Source organism: Elephas maximus, chromosome 3 (genome assembly GCF_024166365.1).
Source record: "Elephas maximus indicus isolate mEleMax1 chromosome 3, mEleMax1 primary haplotype, whole genome shotgun sequence".
Classification (NCBI taxonomy): Eukaryota; Metazoa; Chordata; class Mammalia; order Proboscidea; family Elephantidae; genus Elephas; species Elephas maximus.
The window spans coordinates 159,627,944-159,653,042 of NC_064821.1; the positions used below are offsets into that span (position 1 = coordinate 159,627,944).

A 25,099-nucleotide genomic window follows, 5' to 3' on the forward strand; every position below is an offset into this window, starting at 1 on the left:
TTGTCTGTGAGCTTCCTACTTGGCTTTCAGGTGTCCTTCACCTTTCTGCCAAGCTATTTTTCTCCCAAGGTGCTATCACTATCTTACATACTTACACAGAAATAATAACCACAGTCAGAAACATTTCATCTAGTACTTAGCACATTTTCAAAGACCTAAGGCATACAGAATAATAGTAGGATATGCCTTGCACATAGTAGATGATCAATAATTCTTGATTCGAATCCATGGTTGCCTACTTCAGCACAACATGTACTGTCTTTTACAACTTAGTCATAGCCTGCATTCCCAGTCTCTTCTGTAGCCATTGTTCCCTCTCCCCAGCCTTCATTCCAGGATCTTCGCCAAACATGCCTTGTGTTTTCAGGTCTTCATTCCTTTCCTCAAGTTCTTCCCCCTGAGCCTGGAGAATAACCCAGTCTTCAAACTTTCTTTTCCTGAGCCTCCCCAGACGCCTCCAAGACAAATGAATCACTCCTTTATCTTTCTTCCCATGGCTCCAAGACAGACTGGATGTGCTATATGGTGTATACTTCTATTATGACAGCATTTATTACATTCCATTACTGTTATTTGTTTACATAGCTGTGCCTCCTCCCTCCCCAAGCACCTGTCACACATACTAAGAAGAATATAAGTTTCTACAGAACATAGCTTGTTTATTTTCCAACTTTATATGGCCAATACTTGGTAAAGTACACTGGGTACATACAGTGGTTATTCAAGAACTATTTATTGACTATAACAATTAACAAAAATAAAAAGTTCTGGACTCTTATCCTAAGAATCACTTACCCAGGGTTTATAGATCCATGGATAGGTTTCAGAGATTGATGAATCCCGTGAAAATGTAAGTAAAATATTTTTTGTGTATGTATTTGGAGACTGGGACAGAGAATACATAGCCTTCTAGGGAGAAGTCTCAAAGGTTCCATGACCCCAAAAGACAAAAGGCTACCATACTGGACCATGCTGTCTTCAGAGTGGGCTAAAAAATAAAGTTCCCCATAATTGTTACTCCTGCTATTTCTTTGCTGCAGCAAAATTGCAGAGTTGAGTCAGACCGTGGCTGCCCAAGAGAGGATGGTACAACAGCTATCCAGAGAGAAACAACAACTGCTACATCTGTTGGAGGAACCAGCTAGCATGGAAGTGCAGGTAAGGTTTGGGCTGTACTCCTGGAGGGATTTGCCTCATGCTTTCACAAGTTCTTTTTTTTAATATATAAGGGTTGCTATGAGTCAGAGTCGACTAACAGCAGTGGGTTTTTTTTAAGGGTATTAGTTATCCATTGCTATGTAACACATTACCACAAACTTAGCAACTTAAAACAACATTTATTATCCCATAGTTTCCTTGGGTCAGGGGTCCAGACATGGCTCAACTGGATTCTCTGCTCAGGGTCTTACAAGTCTGAAATCAAAGTGTCAACTGGGTGCATTCTCATTTGGAAGCCTGCCTCAAGAAGGATCCGCTTTCAAGCTTCCTCAGGTTGTTGGCAGAATTTATTTCCATGTAGCAGTAGAATTCTTGACAGCTTGTTTCTTTGAAGCCAGCAGTAAAGAGAGACAGAATAAGAGAGGGCGAGAGAGAGACTGTTGCTTCAAGTATCTCACCTGTAGATAGCCCTCTTTTAAAGGCTCACCTGACTAGGTCAAGCCTACCAGGATAATCTCTCTTTTTGTTAACAAAGTCAACTGATTAGGGACCTTAATTACATCTGCAAAACTCTTTCATCTTTGCCATACAGCGTAACAAATCTACAGAGTGATAGTCTATCACCTATGCCATATTCTATTGTTAGAATCAAGTTAAAGGTCCCACTTACACTCAAAGGAAGGGGATTACACAAAGGTGTGGCTATCAGGGGGTAGGAATCATGGGGACCATCTTAGAATTTTGCCTACTACACTGATTACTACTACGTCTTAGAATTTTGACTACGGCAGTGATTTATGACTATATATGTATAACGTGGTTTTAGTATTGAAGAGAGAAGCCTTGCTGCTAGCGTAGGTGGTAAAAATAACTGCGTTGATTTTCATCTATATTGTTGCTCTTGGAAGTTACCTTAGAGGGAACTCCCCTCCTCCATTTGACTTTTTTTTTTTTTTTTTTGGCTTTAACAAAGAGAAATTTATTTCCTCGCAGTAAAGTAGGTTAAAAGTCCAAATTCAAGGCGTCCGCTCCAGGGGAAAGCTTTCTTTCTCTGTTGGCTCTGGGTCCAAAGGACGCGCTCTGCTTCTGGTGCTGCTTTCTTGGTGGTATGAGGTCCCCAACCCTCTGCTTGCTTCCCTTTCATCTTTTTTTTTTTAATTAACTTTTATTAAGCTTCAAGTGAACATTTACAAATCCAATCAGTCTGTCACATGTAAGTTTACATACATCTTACTCCCTTCTCCCACTTGCTCTCCCCCTATTGAGTCAACCCTTTCAGTCTCTCGTTTCGTGCCAATTTTGCCATCTTCCCTCTCTCTCTATCTTCCCATCCCCCTTCCAGTCAAGAGTTGCCAACACCCTCTCCAGTGTCCACCTGATTTAATTAGCTCACTCTTCATCATCATCTCTCTCCCCCCCGCTGGCCAGGCCCTTTCATGTCTGATGAGTTGTCTTCGGGGATGGTTCCGGTCCTGTGCCTACAGAAGGTCTGGGGAGCATTGCCGCCGGGATTCTTCTAGTCGCAGCCAGACCATTAAGTATGGTCTCTTTATGAGAATTTGGGGTCTGCATCCCACTGATCTCCTGCTCCCTCAGGAGTTCTCTGTTGTGCTCCCTGACACGGCAGTCATCGATTGTGGCCGGGCACCAACTAGTTCTTCTGGTCCCAGGATGATGTAGGTCTCTGGCTCATGTGGCCCTTTCTGTCTCTTGGGCTCTTAGTTGTCATGTGACCTTGGTGTTCTTCATTTTCCTTTGCTCCAGGTGGGTTGAGACCAATTGATGCATCTTAGATGGCCCCTTGTTAGCATTTAGGACCCCAGACGCCACATGTCAAAGTGGAATGCAGAATGTTTTCATAATAGAATTATTTTGCCAATTGACTTAGAAGTCCCCTCAAACCATGTTCCCCAGACCCCCGCCCCTGCTCCGCTGACCTTTGAAGCATTCATTTTATCCCGGAAACCTCTTTGCTTTTAGTCCAGTCCAATTGGGCTGACCTTCCTTGTATTGAGTGTTGTCTTTCCCTTCACCCAAAGCAGTTCTTATCTACTAATTGATCAATAAAAAACCCTCTCCCTCTCTCCCTCCCTCCTCCCTTCGTAACCACAAAAGTATGTGCTCTTCTCAGTTTTTTCTATTTCTCAAGATCTTATAATAGTGGTCTTATACAATATTTGTCCTTTTGCCTCTGACTCGTTTCGCTCAGCATGCCTTCCAGATTCCTCCATGTTATGAAATGTTTCAGAGATTCGTCACTGTTCTTTATCAATGTGTAGTATTCCATTGTGTGAATATACCACAATTTATTTACCCATTCATCCGTTGACGGACACCTTGGTTGCTTCCAGCTTTTTGCTATTGTAAACAGAGCTGCAATAAACATGGGTGTGCATATATCTGTTTGTGTGAAGGCTCTTGTATCTCTAGGGTATATTCCGAGGAGTGGGATTTCTGGGTTGTATGGTAGTTCTATTTCTAACTGTTTAAGATAACGCCAGATGGCTTTCCAAAGTGGTTGTACCATTTTACATTCCCACCAGCAGTGTATGAGAATTCCAATCTCTCTGCAGCCTCTCCAACATTTATTATTTTGTTTTTTGGATTAATGCCAGTCTAGTTGGTGTGAGATAGAATCTCATCGTAGTTTTAATTTGCATTTCTCTAATGGCTAATGATCGGGAGCATTTTCTCATGTATCTGTTGGCTGCCTGAATATCTTCTTTAGTGAAATGTGTGTTCATATCCTTTGCCCACTTCTTGATTGGGTTGTTTGTCTTTTTGTGGTTGAGTTTTGACAGAATCATGTAGATTTTAGAGATCAGGCGCTGGTCGGAGATGTCATAGCTGAAAATTCTTTCCCAGTCTGTCGGTGGTCTTTTTACTCTTTTGGAGAAGTCTTTAGATGAGCATAGGTGTTTGATTTTTAGGAGCTCCCAGTTATCTGCTTTCTCTTCATCATTTTTGGTAATGTTTTGTATTCTGTTTATGCCCTGTATTAGGGCTCCTAGGGTTGTCCCTATTTTTTCTTCCATGATCTTTATCGTTTTAGTCTTTATGTTTAGGTCTTTGATCCACTTGGAGTTAGTTTTTGTGCATGGTGTGAGGTATGGGTCCTGTTTCATGTTTTTGCAAATGGATATCCAGTTATGCCAGCACCATTTGTTAAAAAGACTATCTTTTCCCCAATTAACTGACAGTGGTCCTTTGTCAAATATCAGCTGCTCATACATGGATGGATTTATATCTGGATTCTCAATTCTGTTCCATTGGTCTATGTGCCTGTTGTTGTACCAGTACCAGGCTGTTTTGACTACTGTAGCTGTATAATAGGTTCTGAAATCAGGTAGAGTGAGGCCTCCCACTTTCTTCTTCTTTTTCAGTAATGCTTTGCTTATCCGAGGCTAGAAAAAAAAGTATACTTTGCAGCAGTTGGGTGGAGAGTTCTGTATAAGTCAATGAGGTCAAGTTGGTTGATTGTTGTAAGTAGGTCTTCCGTGTCTCTATTGAGCTTCTTACTGGATGTCCTGTCCTTCTCCGAAAGTGGTGTGTTGAAGTTTCCTACTATAATTGTGGAGGTGTCTATCTCACTTTTCAGTTCTGCTAAAATTTGGTTTATGTATCTTGCAGCCCTGTCATTGGGTGCATAAATATTTAATATGGTTATGTCTTCCTGATCAATTGTCCCTTTTATCATTATGTAGTGTCCTTCTTTATCCTTTGTGGTGGATTTAAGTCTAAAGTCTATTTTGTCAGAAATTAATATTGCTACTCCTCTTCTTTTTTGCTTATTGTTTGCTTGATATATTTTTTTCCATCCTTTGAGTTTTAGTTTGTTTGTGTCTCTAAGTCTAAGGTGTGTCTCTTGTAGGCAGCATATAGATGGATCGTGTTTCTTTATCCAGTCTGTGACTCTCTGTCTCTTTATTGGTGCATTTAGTCCATTTACATTCAGCGTAATTATAGATAAATAAGTTTTTAGTGCCGTCATTTTGATGCCTTTTCATGTGTGTTGTTGGCCATTTCATTTTTCCACATGCTTTTTTGTGCTGAGACATTTTTCTTAGTAGATTGTGAGATCCTCATTTTCATAATGTTTAACTTTATGTTAGTTGAGTCGTTACGTTTTTCTTGGCTTTTTTCTTGAGTTATGGAGTTGATATTCCTTTTTGTGGTTACCTTATTATTTACCCCTATTTTTCTAAGTAAAAACCTAACTTGTATCGTTCTATATTGCCTTGTATCACTCTCCATCTGGCAGTTCAATGCCTCCTATATTTAGTCCCTTTTTTTGATTATTGTGATCTTTTACCTATTGATTTCCATGATTCCCTGTTATGTGTATTATTTTATTTATTTATTTATTTTTTAGAATTAAACTTAATTTGTTTGTTTTTGTGCTTTCCCTATTTGAGTTGATATCAGGACGTTCTGTTTTGTGACCTTGTATTGTGCTGGTACCTGATATTATTGGTCATCTGACCAAACAATCTCCTTTAGCATTTCTTGTAGTCTTGGTTTGGTTTTTGCAAATTCTCTAAACTTGTGTTTATCTGTAAATATCTTAATTTCTCCTTCATATTTCAGAGAGAGTTTTGCTGGATATATGATCCTTGGCTGGCAGTTTTTCTCCTTCAGTGCTCTGTATACGTCGTCCCATTCCCTTCTTGCCCGCATGGTTTCTGCTGAGTAGTCTGAACTTATTCTTATTGATTCTCCCTTGAAGGAAACCTTTCTTTTCTCCCTGGCTGCTTTTAAAATTTTCTCTTTCTCTTTGGTTTTGGCAAGTTTGATGATAATATGTCTTGGTGTTTTTCTTTTTGGATCAATCTTAAACGGGGTTCGATGAGCATCTTGGATAGATATCCTTTCGTCTTTCATGATGTCAGGAAAGTTTTGTGTCAGGAGTTCTTCAACTATTTTCTCTGTGTTTTCTGTCCTCCCTCCCTGTTCTGGGACTCCAATCACACGCAAGTTATCCTTCTTGGTAGACTCCCACATGATTCTTAGGATTTCTTCATTTTTTTTAATTCTTTTATCTGATTTTTTTTCAGCTATGTTGGTGTTGATTCCCTGGTCCTCCAGATGTCCCAGTCTACATTCTAATTGCTTGAGTCTGCTCCTCTGACTTCCTATTGCGTTGTCTAATTCTGTAATTTTATTGTTAAATCTTTTGGATTTCTACATGCTGTCTCTCTATGGATTCTTGCAACTTATTAATTTTTCCACTATGTTCTTGAATAATCTTTTTGAGTTCTTCAAGAGTTTTATCAGTGTGTTCCTTGGCTTTTTCTGCAGTTAGTTTAATTTCATTTGTGATGTCTTTAAGCATTCTGTAAATTAGTTTTTTATATTCTGTATCTGATAATTCTAGGATTATATCTTCATTTGGGAAAGATTTTGATTCTTTTGTTTGGGGGGTTGTAGAAGCTGTCATGGTCTGCTTCTTTATGTGGTTTGATATGGACTGCTTTCTCTGAGCCATCACTGGGAAACTAGTTTTTCCAGAAAATCCGCTAAAAAAAAGTGCAGTCAGATCCCTGTCAGAGTTCTCCCTCTGGCTCAGGCTATTCGGATGTTAATGGAGCCTCCTGGGGAGGGTGGGGGAGGGATCAGAGAGCTAGGAGTGTAGCACCTCAGAAAATAGCCAGAGTTGTTTGTCTTACTTGGAATGACTGTTATATCTGAGATTTCCACAGGGTGTGTCACCTATATGTACTGGCTGTGTGGAGATTGCCCCCCGGGGGGTCTGGCCCGCTGGCGTCACGGTCAGATCCTCCACTGTCAGCCCCACCCCCAAGGTTAAGGCTCCCCTACTGGGACAGTGCATTCCCGACTCCAAAATCAGTCGCTGCCTCCCGGGGACTCCCCGTCCCGCCAGCCGCGTCGCGCGCCGCTCCTGCGAACCAGGTGGGCTCCCCTCCCCCCGGTGTCAGCTCAGGAGAGCAGAGCAGCTCCCCGGGCCTGAGCCGCGACTGCGCGTCCTGGCTGGGACGCCGCTCTCCCCGCTCCAAGACCAGCCACTGCCGCCCGGGGACTTCTTCCACCGGCTGCGCCGCCACGCCGCCCGCACGAACCAACTGGGCCCGCGGGAACCCGTTGGGACCTCCCCGGGGTCAATTCAGGGGAATGGAGCTGTACCCCACGCTCACGCCCCGCCCGTGCCTGCCAAAATCCCGGCGGGACGGCTCCCCGGCTGGGACGCTTCTCTCCCCGCTCCAAGACTAGTCACTGCCTCCCGGGGACTTCTCCCTCCGGCGCACCGCGCTCCTCGCGCGAACTGGGTGGGCGCTGCCCACGCGAATGGGTGGCCCCCCCGGGGTCAATTCAGGGGAATGTAGCTGGTCCCCGTGCTCGCGCCACGCTCACTCCCCGCCAAAATCCCGGCGGGAGGGCTCCCCAGCTGGGACGCTGCTCTCCCCACTCCAAGACCAGTCACTGCCTCCCAGGGACTTCTCCCACCGGCTGTGCCGCCACGCCGCCCGTGCCAACCGGCTGGGCCCCCTCCTGGGTTGAGTTCAGGGGCTAGGGCTGGGCCCCTTGTCTGTGCCGTCTGCCCCCCTGGGCTCTGCCCCAAATCGGGCTCCGAAGGTCACCTGACTGGTACACTGGCTCCTGGCTCTGAAAACAATCACTGTCTCCCTGTATTTGTTCGTTCTCCGTCTCTAAATCTGTGTTTGTTGTTCAGAGTTCGTAGATTGTTATGTATGTGATCGATGCACTTGTTTTTCCAAGTCTTTGTTGCAAGAGGGATCCGCGGTAGCGTCCACCTAGTCCACCATCTTGGCCCCGCCTCTCCATTTGACTTTTAATTTACCAAAAAGATACTTTCTAAATAAACCCTAGAGTTATCTGTGCCCAAGCACAGACGACCAGGTATTCTTACTGGTCTTAGGCTAGTGATAAAGCAAAACATAAGAGGTTTAATTTATTGGCTTACAGATATAGAGGCTGGAGTCAGACTAAAAGAGCAGTGATAAGAATCAGCTTAAACCAGTGCTTTGCAACCTTTTCCATGTCATGGTACACATTAGCATTTGAAAAAGAGTAAGGCTATTTTTAAAATGAGTGACAGATACAAGAGCATAGTACTATACTGTAAATTCCACTCACATAACAACTATCTTTGTCTTTCAAAAGACAAAGATTAAGTTAAATATGTTGTGAGTTGTTAGGTGCCATCAAGTTGGTTCTGACTTATAGTGACCCTATGTACAACAGAACAAAACACTGCCTGGTCCTGTGCCGTCCTCACAATCGTTGTTATGCTTGAGCCCATCTTGCAGCCAATGTCAATCCATCTCATTGACCCTCCTCATTTTTTTCCCTGAACCTCTTTTCCCCTGACCCTCTACCTTACCAAGCATGATATCCTTCCCCAGGGAATGGTCCCTCCTGATAACATGTCCAAAGTATATGAGATGAAGTCTTGCCATCCTCACTTCCAAGGAGCATTTTGGCTGTACTTTTTTAATACGGATTTGTTCGTTCTTCTGGCAGTCCATGGTATATGCAGTATTCTTTGCCCAATACCATAATTCAGATGCATCAGTTCTTCTTGAGTCTTCCTTATTCATTGTCCAGCTTTCACATGCATATGAGGCAATTGAAAATACCATGGCTTGGGTCAGTCCACCTTAGTCCTCAAAGTGTCATCTTTACTTTTTAACTCTTTAATGAGATCTTTTCCATCAGATTTGCCCAGTGCAATATGCCCTTTGATTCTTAACTGCTTCTTTCATGGGTGTTGAATGTAGATCCAAGTGAAATGAAATCCTTGACAATTTCAATATTTTCTCCATTTATCATGATGTTGCTTATTGGTCCAGTTGTGAGGAGATTTCTATTGTCTTTATGTTGAGGTGAAATACATACTGAAGGCTGTAGTCTTTGGTCTTCAACAGTAAGTGCTTTAAGTCCTCTTCGCTTTCAGCAGTAAGGTTGTATCATCTGCATACTGTAGGTTGTTAATGAGTATTCCTTCAATCCTGATACTGCATTCTTCTTCATATAATCCAGCTTCTCAGATTATTTGCACAGCCTACAGATTGAACAAGTATGGTGAAAGGATACAACTCTGACACACACCTTTCCTGATTTTAAACAGCACAGTACCCTTTTGTCCTTTTTGAACTGCTGCCTCTTGGTCTATGTACAGGTTGCTCGTGAGCACAATTAGGTGTTCCGAGATTCCCATTCTTCACAATAAATTAAATATAGCATTTGCGTATTAGTGAGATTAATGGTCACAATTCTGCCTCTGGACAGAATTGTTAGCCTTGTACGTAGAAAGATGGTTTTATAGACAAAGGCTGAATTAGTTTCCAATTTCTGTTATTGCTTGCCAAGAGAACCACAATGGAGTGTGGATGGTTCAGGACAAGTTGGTCACAATGATAATTATATCTCACTTTAATTTCCTGGACAAAAAGGAATATTGAAGTACTTACTGTAACATCCTGGGAACATTTAGTCATATTCAGGCAGTTCAGATCATTATAATATAAAAATCCATAATTGAATTCACAGTATTTTTTAAATACATATTCCAAGTGTGATAGAAAATATTTACCAGTGAACATTCACCTTTTCTGTAATAATAACATCTTTATATATTATAGCATTTTCTAGGTGCTAGGTACTACTATAAATACTTTATGTATTAACTCAAATTAAATTAATCCTCAAAACAACCATGTGAGGCAGATATTGCAATATAAAGGCACTGCAATATAAAAGAAACATACAAAGAGAGTAATTTATAATAAAGTAACATTTATTTAAACACATAAATTATTGGGCACAACTACATTAAATGGCAGCTATACACAAATTTTTTTTTTTTTTATACACATGGACCTCGCCAGATGAAACACACAGAAATCAAATTGACTACATCTATGGAAAGAGACGATGGAAAAGCTCAATATCATCAGTCAGAACAAGGCCAGGGGCCGACTGTGGAACAGACCATCAATTGCTCATATGCAAGTTCAAGCTGAAACTGAAGAAAATCAGAGCAAGTCCACAAGAGCCAAAATATGACCTTGATTATATCCTACCCGAATTTAGAGACCATCTGAAGAATAGATTTGACACATTGAACACTGGTGACTGAAGACCAGACGAGTTGTGGAATGACATCAAGGACATCATACATGAAGAAAGCAAGAGGTCATTGAAAAGACAGGAAAGAAAGAAAAGACCAAGATGGATATCAGAGGAGGTTCTGAAACTTGCTCTTGAATGTCCAGCAGCTAAAGCAAAAGGAAGAATTGATGAAGTAAAAGAACTGAACAGAAGATTTCAAAGTATTATAATGACATATGCAAAGAGCTGGAAATGGAAAACCAAAAGGGAAGAACACACTCCGCGTCTCTCAAGGTGAAAGAACTGAAAAAAAAAAATTCAAGCCTTGAGTTGCAATAGTGAAGGATTCCATGGGGAAAATATTAAATGACGCAGGAAGCATCAAAAGAAGTTGGAAAGAATACACAGAGTCATTATACCAGAAAGACTTAGGCAATTTTCAACCACTTCAAGAGGTAGCATATGATCAGGAACCGATGGTTCTGAAGGAAGAAGTCCAAGCTGCTCTGAAGACATTGGCCAATAACAAGGCTCCAGGAATTGATGGAATATCAATTGAGAAGTTTCAACAAACAGATGCAGTGCTGGGGGTGCTCACTTGTCTATGCCAAGAAATATGGAAGGCAGCTTTCTGGCCAACTGACTGGAAGAGATCCATATTTATGCCTATTCCCAAGAAAGGTGATCCAACCAAATGTGGAAATTATAGAACAATATCATTAATATCACACGCAAGCAAAATTTTGCTGAAGATCATTCAAAAATGGCTGCAGCAGTATATTGACAGGGAACTGCCAGAAATTCGGGCCAGTTTCAGAAGAGGATGTGGAACTAGGGATGTCATTGCTGATGTCAGATGGATCCTGGCTGAAAGCAGAGAATACCAGAACGATGTTTACCTGTGTTTTATTGACTATGCAAAGACATTCGACTGTGTGGATCATAACAAATTATGGATAACATTGCAAGGAATGGGAATTCCAGAACACTTAATTGTGCTGATGAGGAACCTTTACATAGATCAAGAGGCAGTTGTTCGGACAGAACAAGGGGATACTGATTGGTTTAAAGTCAGGAAAGGTGTGCGTCAGGGTTGTATTCTTTCACCATACCTATTCAATCTGTATGCTGAGCAAATAATCGCAGAAGCTGGACTATATGAAGAAGAATGGGGCATCAGGATTGGAGGAAGACTCATTGACAACCTGTGTTATGCAGATGACACAACCTTGCTTGCTGAAAGTGAAGAGGACTTGAAGCACTTACTAATGAAGATCAAAGACCACAGCCTTCAGAATGGATTACACCTCAACATAAAGAAAACAAAAATCCTCACAACTGGACAAATGAGCAACATCATGATAAATGGAGACAAGATTGAAGTTCTCAAGGATTTCATTTTACTTGGAAACACAATCAACAGCCATGGAAGCAGCAGTCAGGAAATCAAAAGATACATTGCATAGGCCAAATCTGCTGCAAAGGAGCTCTTCAAAGTGTTGAAGAGCAAAGATGTCACCCTGAAGACTAAGGTGCGCCTGACCCAAGCCATGGTATTTTCAGTCGCATCATAGGCATGTGAAAGCATGCATAATGAATAGGAAGACCGAAGAAGAATTGATGCCTTTGAATTGTGGTGCTGGCAAAGAATATTGAATATACCATGGACTGCCAGAAGAACGAATAAATCTATCCTGGAAGAAGAACAACCAGAATGCTCCTTAGAAGCAAGGATGGCGAGACTGTGTCTTACATACTTTGGACATGTTATCAGGAGGGATCAGTCTCTGGAGAAGGACATCATGCTTGGCAAAGTACAGGGTCAGCGGAAAAGAGGAAGACCCTCAACGAGGTGGATTGACACAGTGGCTGCAACAATGGGCTCAAGTATAATAACGATTGCAAGGATGGTGCAGGACCGGGCAGTGTTTGTTCTGTTGTGCATAGGGTCGTTATGAGTCAGAACCTATTCGATGGCACCTAACAACAACAACAACTACATTGAAAGACTTAAAGAAATAGTTAGATAGTTGTACCTATAAGTAAAATCACTGTGAATGTCACAACTTCGAAGGTAATCTGATACAGGCATTTGATTAGTGGCAATTAAGAAACTGCAAGTGGCAGTGCCATTATTAATAAGATTTTCTGAAATGGTGAAAAACGCTTGGTAAATTTCCAGACTAAATACAAAACAATCCTCCCTTAACTTACATAGTAGTTTTATTAATGGAAAATTCAGTGTATGTTAAAATTGTATTCATAGAATTAAGTTCTAGTTTCATATGATTATAAGCAGTTTTATTACCTCCATCACTGTCCAGCTGAAAATTTGAAAGTCATTCAGAATTTGGGACAATTCTTTGTCCTGCCCATTGCAAGTTATGTAGCACCTTTGCCCCCCTCATCATTTTGACAACAAAACGATGTCAAAATGTCAAAAACAAGAAACATTCCTACAAATTTCTAAACCATGCTTTAAGAGATGGTGAAGTTGCCCATTGAGAACCACCGGTCTAGGGGGTCATAGCCTTCAAAGTGCTTACAGTTTAGTGAGAGAATGGCATATAAACAACTAAAATCTATTATGATAAGTGGGGAAAGAAAAATATATACATGGTGCTAAAGGAACCCACATATGGGAGGGATTACAACTCTACCTTTGCAAATGTGAGAAGGCCTCCCCTGGAGGTCACTCTTGAGATGGGCCTTAAAGGCTGAGTATACCTAGCAGAAAATTGAGGGAGGACATTCCTGGCAGGGAGAAGTATAAGCAGGGTTGTAGAGCATAGTCAAGGAATTGAGAGTAATTGGTGTTACCAGAACATATGATAAGTGTTGGAGAATATATAGCTGGAAGATCCCATCAATGACAAACTAAAGAAGAGTTTATAGTTGGAAACAGCAGCAAACATCCATTAATAATCAGAACTGTGGAATGTACAAAGTATGAACCTAGGAAACTTGGAAGTTGTCAAAAATGAAATGGAACACATAAAGATCAATATCCTAGGCATCAGTGAGCTGAAATGGATTGGTATTGGCCATTTTGAATCACACACTCATATGGTTTACTACGCTGGGAATGACAAATTGAAGAGGAATGTTGTCAGATTCTTCATCCAAAAGAACATTTCAAGATCTATCCTGATGTATATGGCTGTAAGTGATATGATAATATCCATATGCCTACAAGGAAGACCAGTTAATAGGACTATTATTCAAATTTACACAACAACCACTAATGCCAAAGATGAAGAAATTGAAGATTTTTACTAACTTCTGCAGTCTGAAATTGATCAAATATGCAATCAAGATGCATTGGTAATTACTGGTGATTAGACTGTAAAACCAGAAACAAACAAGGATTTGTAGTTGGAAAATATAGTATTAGTGACAGAAATAATGCCAGAAATTGAATGAAAGAATTTTGCAAGACCAATGACTTCACTGCAAATACCTTATTTCAACAACATAAATGGAGACTATAGACGTGGACCTCACCAGATGGGAAATGCAGGAATCAAATCAACTACAACTGTGGAAAGAAGACACGATGGAAAAGTTCAATATCATCAGTCAGAACAAGGCTAGGGGCTGACTTTGGAACAGACCATCAATTGCTCATATGCACGTTCAAGTTGAAGCTGAAGAAAATTAAAACAGTTCCATGAGAGCCAAAATACGGCTTTGAGTATATCCCACCTGAATTTGGAGACCATCTCATGAATAAATGTGATGCACTGAACACTAATAACTGAAGACCAGATGAGGCATCAAGGACATCATACATGAGGAAAGCAAAAGGTTCTTAAAAAGACAGATAAGACCAAAATGGATGTCAGAAGAGATTCTGAAACTTGCTTTTGAATGTAGAGTAGCTAAATAAATGGAGGAAATGATGTTAAAAGAGCTAAACAGAAGATTTCAGAGAACAGCTTGAGAAGACAAAGAAAAGTATTAGAATGAAATGTGCAAAGACCTGGAGAGAGAAAACCAAAAGGAAAGAAGATGCTGAACACTTCTCAAGCTGAAAGAACTGAAGAAAAAATTCAAGCCTCAAGTTACAATATTGAAGGATTCTATGGGCAAAATATTGAAAGATTGAAAGAGGCAGGAAGCATAAAAAGAAGATGGAAGGAATACACACAGTCACTGTACCAAAAAGAATTGGTCAACGTTCAACCATTTCAGGAGGTAGCATATGATCAAGAACAGACGGTATTGAAGGAAGAAGTCCAAGCTGCACTGAAGGCATTGGCAATAAACAAGACTCCTTGAATTCACGGAATACCAGTTGAGATGTTTCAACAAAGGGATGCAGCACTGGAGGTGCTCGCTTCTCTATGCCAAGATATTTGGAAGACAGCTACCTGGCCAACCAACTGGAAGAGAACCATATATGTGCCCATTCAAAAGAAAGGTGATCCAACAGAATGAGGGAATTATCAAACAATATCCTTAATATTATACACATAAAATTTTGCTGAAGATAAATCACGAATGGTTGCAGTAGTTACATTGACAGGGAAATGCCAGAATCAAGCCAAATCCAGAAGAGGACATGGAATGAGGAATATCATTGCTGACATCAGATGGACCTTGGCTGAAAGCAAAGAATACCAAAAAGGTGTTTACCTATGTTTTTTGACTATGCAAAGTCATTTGACTGTGTGAATCATAACAAATTATGGATAACATTGAGAAGAATAGGAATTCCAGAACACTTAATTGTGCTTCTGAGGAACCTGTACCTAGACCAAAAGGCAGTTGTTCAAACAGAACAAGGGGATACTGGGTGGTTTAAAATCAGGAAAGGTGTGCATCAGGGTTTTATCCTTTCTCCATATTTGTTCAATCTGTACGCTGAGTGAATAATCAGAGAAGCTGGACTATGTGGAGGAGAACGCAGCATCAGGATTGGAGGAAGACTCATTAAAAACCTGCGTTATGCAGATGACACAACCTTGCTTGCTGAAAGCTAAGAGGACTTGAAGCACTTACTGATGAAGATCAGAGGCTAGAACCTTCAGTATAGATTACACCTCAACATAAAGAAAACAAAAAACCTTACAACTGGACCAATAAGCAACATCATGGTAAATGGAGAAAAGACTGAAGCTGTTAATATTTCATTTTACTTGGATCTCCAGTCAGCACCCATGGAAGCAACAGCCAAGAAATCAAATGGCGTACTGCTTTGGACAAATCTGCTGCAAAAGATCTCTTTAAAGTGTTGAAAAGCAAAGATGTCACTTTGAGGACTAAGGTGTGCCTGACCCAAGCCATGGTATTTTCAATCGCCTCATATTCATGCAAAAGTTGAACAATGAATAAGGAGGACTGAAGAAGAGTTGATGCATTTGCATTATGGTGTTGGTGAATAACATTGACTATACCACGGAAAGACAGAAGTCTGTCTCGGAAGAAGTACAGCCAGAGTGCTCCTTGGAAGCAAGGATGGCGAGACCTCATGTTACAAACTTTGGACATGTTATCAGGAGGGACCAGTCCCTGGAGGAGGAAATCATGCTTGGTAAGTTAGCCAGGGTCACTGAAAAAGAGGAAGACCCTTGATGAAATGGACTGACAAAGTGGCTGCAAGATGGGCTCAAGCATAACAACAATTTTGAGGATGGCGCAGGACCAGGCAGAGCTTTGTTCCTTTATGCATAGGGTCGCTGTGGCTCGGAACCAATGATGGCACCTAACAACAACAAAGACTTTAATTTTTTTTATTTAAACAAGGGGAATAAAAGTATATGATTTGCATTTTGGAAAAGCAGTCCTGGCAGTTGTACAGACTGAGGGTAGATTGGAGAGCAGCTAACTGATGTAAGAAATCAGTTTAGCACAGCCATTAACTGCTTCAGCAAGTCCATTCTGTGAATTACCATACCAGTTGCCATTGACCTGAGTCCGACTCATGGTCATCCCACGTATGTCAGGGTAGAATTGTGCTCCATAGGGTTTTCGGTGGCTGATTTTTTGGAAGTAGATTACCAGGCCTTTCTTCCCAGGTGCCTCTGGATGGACTTGAACCTCTAACCTTATGGTTAACAGCCAAGCACATTAACCATTTGCACCACCCAGGGACTCCATATTGTGAATTAAATAGGCCTAAAGAATACTGAAAACTCTGGTGGCATGGCGGTTAAGAGCTATAGCTGCTAACCAAAAGGTCGGCAGTTTGAATCCACCAGGCACTCTTTGGAAACCGTATGGGACAGTTCTACCCTGTCCTACAGGGTCGCTATGAGTTGGAATTGACTCGACAGCAACGGGTAGTAGTAGTAGTAAAGAATATTATAAAACCAATTCTAAAGAACTTTGTTTTTCCCCTTGCATATAGTAATGTAATGTATGGCCAATCTTGCCATTTGTGACACCTTGAGCCTATGCTGTGAATGTTATTCCTTTTCTGTTAACAATAGCAGTAGCTTGCTTCCCTGTATTATACACAAGTCTTTGTCTGCCAAGCCACCTCTCATCACAGGAGCCACACCCTAACCATGTGGAAAGCAAAAGTTCTAAGTTTTGGGCCAGGTCTGCAGAGGCTAAAGAATCCTCTCATCACCAACAAAGCCATCCCAGGGATCCCTTACTGATACTGGGAACGAGAGAACTTGAGTCCTGAGGACTGTTTCATTTCCTCCACTCCCCACCCCCTTTTTAAAACCAGCTGCTGTTAAGTCGATTCCGATCACGGCAACCCTGTGTGTGTCAGAGTAGAACTTTGCTCCTTCGGGTTTCCAGTGTCAGATTTTTTTCAAAGTAGATTGTCAGGCCTTTCTTCTGAGGTACCTCTAGGGAAACTCAAACCTCCAACATTTAGCAGTTGAGAGTACCACAGTTGGGCCTTAGAAGAAAAGCTTGCATATTTTCATGTCCAGGCTTAAATTGTCCAAGTACAGAATACTCATTACTCACCTCCCAAGGATAAATATTTCTGATCTGACCCCAGTATGAAAGTCTGGGTCAAGGTGTAATCTCTGAGTCACAAGCAGTTTTACTTCGGAGCCTTAATCCCCTAATAAGACGGGCACTTTTGATAAAGATTATTGGACTTAATTAGTTTTACCGCCCCTCCCCCCCAGCTATTTTCCTGTTCCATTCTTCAAAACATTCCACAGCATCCATTTTAGCTGGAATGTATTGGAGCAATACTTATGAACTTGTGTAATCAACTTCACCTTATTGTTGGGTGCTATTGAGTAAATTTTTGATGCACAGCGACCCCTGTGACAGAGTAGAACTGCCCCATAGGGTTTCCTGGGCTGCCAGGTCTTTTCTTCCACGGAGCAACTGGGTGGGTTCGAACCACCAACATTTCAGTCAGCAGCAGAGTACTTAACCATTTTGCCACCGGGGCTCCTTAATCAACTTTATGGAACAACAATAACAACAACAAAAAGTGCTATAAACTTGAAACATCAATAATTTACATCACTCTCTGTTTGCTTCCAATCCTTCTCAGTGTTGTTTCAAATGCTGTCATCAGAGTGTTGTTGTCATCACAGCTTTTGGATATTGCTGTTGTGCTGCCGAGGCTTGTCCACATCTCTCTCACTAGGGAGTCAGAAAACCAAATCAAGTGACGTCTACAGAGAGTTGTTCTCTTCATCAGTGAAGATATACACAAAATTACAGGGAGAAGTTAGCAATTGTTTTAGTTATTAATGTTATTTCCTTCTACGCAATGGTGGAAAATTCACCTCAAAGCAGCTTTTAAATGAAACCAGACCTGGAGAGTGTGAAGGCAGGTTACTTGTAAAGGGAGGGCTGGAGGAATCCTTGTTTTGTTTCTTGCATTTTTTTTTTCCCCTTCGTTTTTTCCCCCATTATAATATAAGCAACATTTATTAATGTGTCATTTCACGGTGGTTGGCTTAAAAAAATGACACAGAATTAGGAAGAGGCACCAATTAAGCAAGCTGGACTCTCCCACTCACACAAAGCAGTAGACACTCAAGCCGTTGCATTTATGCCTTCTTTGGAGCCTAATGTAAATAACACTGCGAGCAGTGAGCCATATTTCCCAAAATAGCAAACATTCCAGCGTTACCATGGAGAGATCTGACGTGGAGGTTAAGGCAAGAATGCTGTCTCAATGCTCAAGGCAGAGACTGAAAACCTCACAGGGGTTAGTAGCTCACGCAGCTCCAGCCACCTTCATATAAGGAGATTTTTTTCAGAGCAGCTTTTCCTATCCTCATTTGAAGCTGATGAATGTTGAAGCTAGAGACTCATTTGCAGATAGTTCTTCATTCAGCATCACTGTCTCCCAGACATGGACTTCCTCAGTAACAGGTCTCTGAAGCAGACCGTACCAGCTAAAGCAATCATTGCTCTGCCCTTTTGGAGAAACAAAGAAAGTGGAAAATATTGGGCTTCCTTTGTAGCATCATCAAAAACATTTACTGAGCACATATAATGCACAGGTGATGTTAGGTGAAGGAAGAGGAATGCAAAGATGTATAAGGTTTCATTTCTGCCCTCTAGAGACTAATTTTTTTTTTTTTTTTTAGAGACTGCAGTCTAATTGGAAAGGTAGGAAGTCACTGATGGAAAAAAAAAAATACAAGGCAATAGGGAAAGGAGAAATCATCATGGACTAAGGTGGCAGTGAAGGTTTTGATCTTTAAGGAATGAGTATGATTTTTTTTTTTTTTTGCTGAAAATATATACACAGCAAAACATACACCCATTCAACAATTTCTACATATACAATGTGGCGACATTGGTTACACACTGTGTCATCATTCTTGCTATCTCTACCCAAATTATTTCACTTCCATTAACTTAGACTCACTGGCCCCTATACTTCTCATATGCTTTAGAGTATTATTGTCAATTTGATCTCATACAGATAATTCTCTAACAGACAGCAATGCTTCAATGTACAAATTTCCTTTTACTAATTGAGCTGAATTGTTGTTTGGTTTAAAGATGATTCAGCGGATTGTTTCAGTTCAAGGTTTAAAGCTTAGGTATCTTAGGGAGTTCCTCCAGTCTCAGTGGGTCCAGTAAGTCTGGATTCCACAGGAATTTTAAATTCTGTTCCACATATTTCCCCCTTTTGATTGGGAAACATCTACTGAGTCCTTGATGCAAATGTTCGGTAATGGTAGCTGAGCACCATCCAGTTTTTCTGGATGACAGTAGTTCATGGAGGCAATTAGATCTGTAGTCCAGTTCCTTCTCTGATTCCTGGGTCTCCTTACACTGCTCCAGGTGAATAGAGACCAATTGTATCTTGCATGGCCACGTGCAAGCTTTTAAGACCCCAGGTACTACTCACTTAACTGAACCAGTAGGATTTTAATAAGTAAAAAAGAAAAAGTTACTGATTTATTCATCCATTTAGTGATTATTTACTTGGATCTAGGATGATACTGTTCTAAATATTTCAAAGATACCAAGATGAGTAAGTTATGGTTCCTATTCTTAAAGAGCTAATGAGGAGAAGGCAGGGTAGATGCACAAATCACTATGGGTATCTAAGCGCTTCAGAAATTTACAGAAAAAGAAAGACGGCATTCGAGGGGATTAAGAAAGGCTGCTTGAAGGCTGGATAGGTTTTTGACAGGAGGAGGTAATATGGCAGGGAAGAACATTTTAAATAGATAAGATGTCGAGATGGGGAAGTTCAGAGTAAGGAAATAATAGTTGAAATGCAATGTATGTAGTAAGACAGTGAGTTCAGGCCAGGAAAATAGGTTGGAGTCAGAGCCAGAGAGCCTTGAATGGCACATTAAGAAGTTTATGGTCCAGGAAGGGGAGTGGTGGGGATGGAAAACACTAAATAGACAATAGATAAGTGATAACTTTGGTGAAGGGTAAGACAGTACACAATACTGGGGAAGCCAGCACAACTTGTACAAGGCAAGGTCATGGAAACTCCATAGACACATCCAAACTCCTTGAGGGACCAAATTGCTGGGCTGAGGGCTGTGAGGACATGGTCTCGGGGAACATCTAGCTCAATTGGCGTAACATTGTAAAGAAAATGTTCTGCTTTCTACTTTGGTGAGTAGCATCTGGGGTCTTAAAAGCCTGTGAGAGGCCATCTAAGATACTCCACTGGTCTCATCCCTTTGGGAGCAAGACAAAATGAAAAAAACTAAAGATACAAGGGAAAGATTAGTCCAAAGGACTAATGGACCACAATTACCATGGCCTCCGTCAGACTGAGTCTAGTACAACAAGATGGTGCCCGGCTACCACCACTCACTGCTCTGACATGAATCACAATAGAGGGTCCTGGACAGAGCTGGAGAAAAATGTAGAATGAAATTCTAATTCATTAAAAAAAAAAAACAGACTGGCCTGACAGAGACTGGAGAAACCCCAAGAGTATGGCCCCCGAACACCCTTTTAGCTCAGTAATGAAGTCACTCCCTAGGTTCACCCTTCAGCCAAAGATTAGACAGGCCCATAAAACAAAATGACACTAAGGGGGCATACCAGCCCAGGGGCAAGAACTAGAAAAGCTGGTAATAGGAAATCCAAGGTCGGGAAAGGGAGAGTGTTGACATGTCATAAGGTTGTTAACCAAAGTCATAAAACAATAGGTGTACTAACTCATGAGAAACTAGTTTGTTCTGTAAACCTTAATCTAAAGCACAATATAAATAAGTAAATAAATAGAGAAGTTTATCATTAATGGGTAAGTCATTGGATCTCCAGCCTTTGTACAACAAAGCAATGTCTGAATTTTGTTTTAAAATGATTAATCTGGAAGCAGGATACAGTACAGGGGAAAGAAGATGAGGGGACTAATTATTATGGTACTCTGTTACTTAAGATAGGAGGTCATTACAGGGTAACCAAAGATGGAAGTTTTGTGCTAAGACAAAGAGTGAATAAAATTTTGAGATACAAGTAATCCCCGACTTATGTATTTGAGTTACGAAGAACCATGACCGTGTTTTTTTTTTACATCTTATCATTAGTAATATGTACTACATATAATGTTGCAGCAGGTAATTTGCTGATGGTATCATTCTCAGATGTTCCCTCACAGATGTTCAAAGATTGGATTTATAAAGATACTGATAATAAAAGGCAATAATAATGAAAACTAAAAAAAAATAAAAAGGTATTCAACTTATATCAGAACCGACTTATGGCAGAGTCATGGGAACAGAACCCCATCATAAGTCGGGAACTACCTGTATAATAAACAGTTAATTCATACATTAATTAATACATTGCAATCAATGACTATTTATTGAGTACCTAACAGCACTAATGCTGTTAAAAAAAAGTGCTGTTAGGTGCTGGAAAAACAGAAAGAATAAGAAAGGCAGAGCCCTTCCCCTCAGGGAACTTACATTCTAATGAGGGATATAGATAAATTACTAAGTAATCACACAAACAAATAAATAATTGCAAATTGTGATAAGTGTATTAAAGAAAACAGAGTGGGGGTTGGCAACTTTTTCTGTAAAAGACCAGATAGTCAATAATTTAGGGTTTGGAAGCCATGCAGTTTCTGCAATTGTAGCACAAAACTAGACGTACACCAATAAGGAATTGGCATGGCTGTGTTTATAAAAACAGGTGGAGAGTCTGGCCATAGTTCATTGATGGGCCATAGTTCATTGATTCCTAATATAGAAAATTAGAAGGAAGGAGGCATTCTAGATAAAGGGAAGATGGCAATTAAGAGCTCAGTTTTTCCTTTGGTAATTTTGAGATGTCTCTGACACACACATATGCAGATATCAAATAGGCAGTTGGCTATTTGAGAGTTGAACTCAGAGAATTCTGGGATAAAGATATAAAATTGGAAGTCACTGAGAAACAGAGGGAAAGGGTGAAATGACTTGGGAAGAAAATTGAAAGAGAGGTGTAAAGGTTCTAGGGCTGAGCCTCAATGAACAACAACAAAATTCAGTTGTGGAAGAAATACCACATTTCTTTCCTTCCTTTAAATCATTTTCATAGTACCTGAGTCCCAATCCTAACCAGGCTGGTGGGAAATTTAATTTCATTCATTTGGTACTTTCTCTTCCCCACCCTCTCAGAGTTATGCAAAGGTCAAAGGTCCCTAGGTTTTATCAGGTGCAAAAACATCAGACTACCCTGATCATTGATTGATCCATCACTGATGCACCCCTGCCCCAGCAAGCATATGTTGCCAACCCTAACTTGCTAAATTGGAATCTTTTGGAGTCAGAGCCCCTTGACCTAGAGTCCAGCCTCTCTAGGTCACCCATTGCCTTCCCTTCTGAGGTCTTGCTGCTTCCCTAGGCAAAAATATGCAGTGGAGATGAGTCCTTGTTACTCTTTGATCTTCAGTTTCTTTCTGATCTGAGTGAAATCCCACCCTCTCCTCTTTAGTTGACCTCAAAGACATTCTTGTCTCTCCTCCACTGGGGCACCTGGCTTAATCTTCTAAATGAGTTAGATTTTTATAAAAGTCAGGAAATGCATTTGACTTCAAACAGCTTCTGCTCTTGATTTTGCAGATATCCCTGAGTCAAGAAAATGCTAAGGGCCTGACTGACCATGAGATTAGAAAAGAGGGAGGTAGCGGTATATAGGTAACAAAACAAATTTATATCCCAAAATTTACCCTGCCACCATTTGGTTAGGGAAGAAGTATGAGATAAAGCTGAAAGGGAAGTAGATTCAGATCTTCTTGTAGAGATAGTGAAATGCCAGGCTGAGGGCTGTGGACTTCATTTTATAAATAGTAGAGAAGACAAGAATGGATCTTTACTTTGATTGTTCTAGAAATAATACACAGGATGGAGGGGTAACCGTCTAGGCTGTGTGATGTGGTTCAGGTGCCAGGTTTTAAGAACCTGAAATTGAAAGCGTAGCGAAAATGTGAAACAAAAGACACAGGCTAGAGAGGTTCAGAAAAAGGTTTGAAAATAACAGCATTTGGCTCAATAGGGAAGGATTCTAGCAATGAAAGGTAACAACTCTGAAGTCCATCCAGTTGCCAGAAATGACATGGCTGACATCTCTCCTACTAAACTCACCCTAGCTTTTGACAGCGTTAAAAAAAGTGTTTTTGTTTTTGTTTTGTTTTTATCATTCTAGAAACTCATTCCTCTTCTTACCTGTGCTTGACTGCAGGACATCTCCATTTCCTTTTCTTAGTCACCTATTCTCAACATGCCCAAAATCAAGTTACTCATCATCTTTTTGCAAATGACCTCTCTAACCCCTACATTTCTGATCCTTTAAACCATTCTTTTTTTTTCTATTAGCCTTCCAGACCGAAAACTCTATCTCCATCTTTAATCTTCATCCTTTCTTTGTGTATGTCATCAAGTTCTGTTGTTCACTCCTTCAAAGTGATTATCATATTTACCCCTTTCTTTCATTTTTGCACCAGATCTTTATTACTTTACATATGAATGACTGCAGTGGCTTTTTCACAGGTCTTCTTGTAACTACCCCAAAGCTTTTCCCTGAAACTCCAAATCCATCTTGTTCCCTAGCTAATCTCCCTGAAATAATGCTTTCATCATGTCATTCTCTGCTTGAGAAACTTCAAGTCCATATTAAGTCCAAATTCTTTTGCCTCGTTGCCCTCCATAGCATAGTACCTGGCTAGCAGTTGGCCCTTGATACATGTTCTTTAAACTAGCAATTAAAAGATCAGGTGGATGGAGGGATGAATGAGTACCTGCCCATCCAAATGTCCCACAAAATCCCAATGTCTGCCTTTACCTACAGGCTGGCACTGTGTTTAACCCACCTTCCCAGACTTTTTTTCCTAATTTTATTGGGGTGAAATAGATATAACAAAAACTTTGCCATTTTAAGTGTACAATTCAGTGACATTAAATTCACCATGTTGTGCTACCATCACTGCTATCCATTTCCAAAAATTTTATATCACCCCAAACAGAAACTCACTACCCCTGTAGCAATAAATTCTCATTCCCTCCTCTCAGCCCCCTAATAACCACTCATAAACCTTGCCTCTATGTATTTGCCTATCCTAGATATTTCATATAAGTGGGATCATACAACATTTGTCTTTTTGTGTCTGACTTATTTCATCCAGCATAATGTTTTCAAAGTTTACCCATGTATCAGAATTTCATTTCTCTTTATGACTGAATAATATTCCATTGTATGTTTTCATTCATCCATCTATTGATGAGCAGTTGGGTTATTTCCAACTTTTGGCTATTGTGAATAATGCTGTAATGAACATTGGTGCACACATATTTGTCTGAGTCCCTGCTTTCAAGTTTTATGGGTATATACCTAGAAGTGGAATTGCTGGGTCATATGGTAATTCTGTGTTTAACTTTTTGAGAGCTGCCAAATTGCTTTCCACAGCAGTTGCACCATTTTACATTCCCACCAGCAATGGATGAGGGTTCCAATTTCTCCACATCCTTGACAACACTTGTTATTTTCTGTTTTTCTGGCAATAGCTATTCTAATGAGTATGAGGTGGTATCTCATTATGATTTTGATTCGCATTTCCCTATGGTAAACATCTTTTTCATGTGCTTATTGGCCATTTGTATATCTTCTTTGGAGAAATGCATATTCAAGTCCTTTTCCCATTTTTAAGACTTGATGATGCTGTTTTCTTTTCCTGGACCCCCTTTGTTTCCTCCAACCTAAGACTGATCTCAAGTGCCACTCCTGCCCCCTTCACTATATCAGCCCATATTATCTCAACTTCTTCTGTACTGAAACTGGACTTAAGTCAATACCATTTAGTTTAGCAAGTTGTCATTCTCTAATTGTAGCATGCACATATTCTCCCCTTCAAGTGAACCGAACACTCACTGAAGACTGAGAAAATGCATACTGAGTTTGCATAAATTCTTACACATTGAATGCTTGATTTAACACGTACTTT

General features: G+C 40.5%; 1 protein-coding gene across 10 annotated transcripts in view; it reads left to right on the top strand.

Annotated features, from left to right (window-relative positions):
- Window positions 1-25,099, top strand: part of LOC126073344 (myomegalin) — a 254,478-nt gene that overhangs the window by 135,047 nt on the left and 94,332 nt on the right. For all 10 annotated transcript variants that reach the window (XM_049879947.1, XM_049879926.1, XM_049879928.1 and 7 more), the window contains exon 8: window positions 1,041-1,158. In XM_049879947.1, the coding sequence (XP_049735904.1) occupies window positions 1,041-1,158 (118 nt within the window). The remainder of the gene's footprint in view (window positions 1-1,040; window positions 1,159-25,099) is intronic.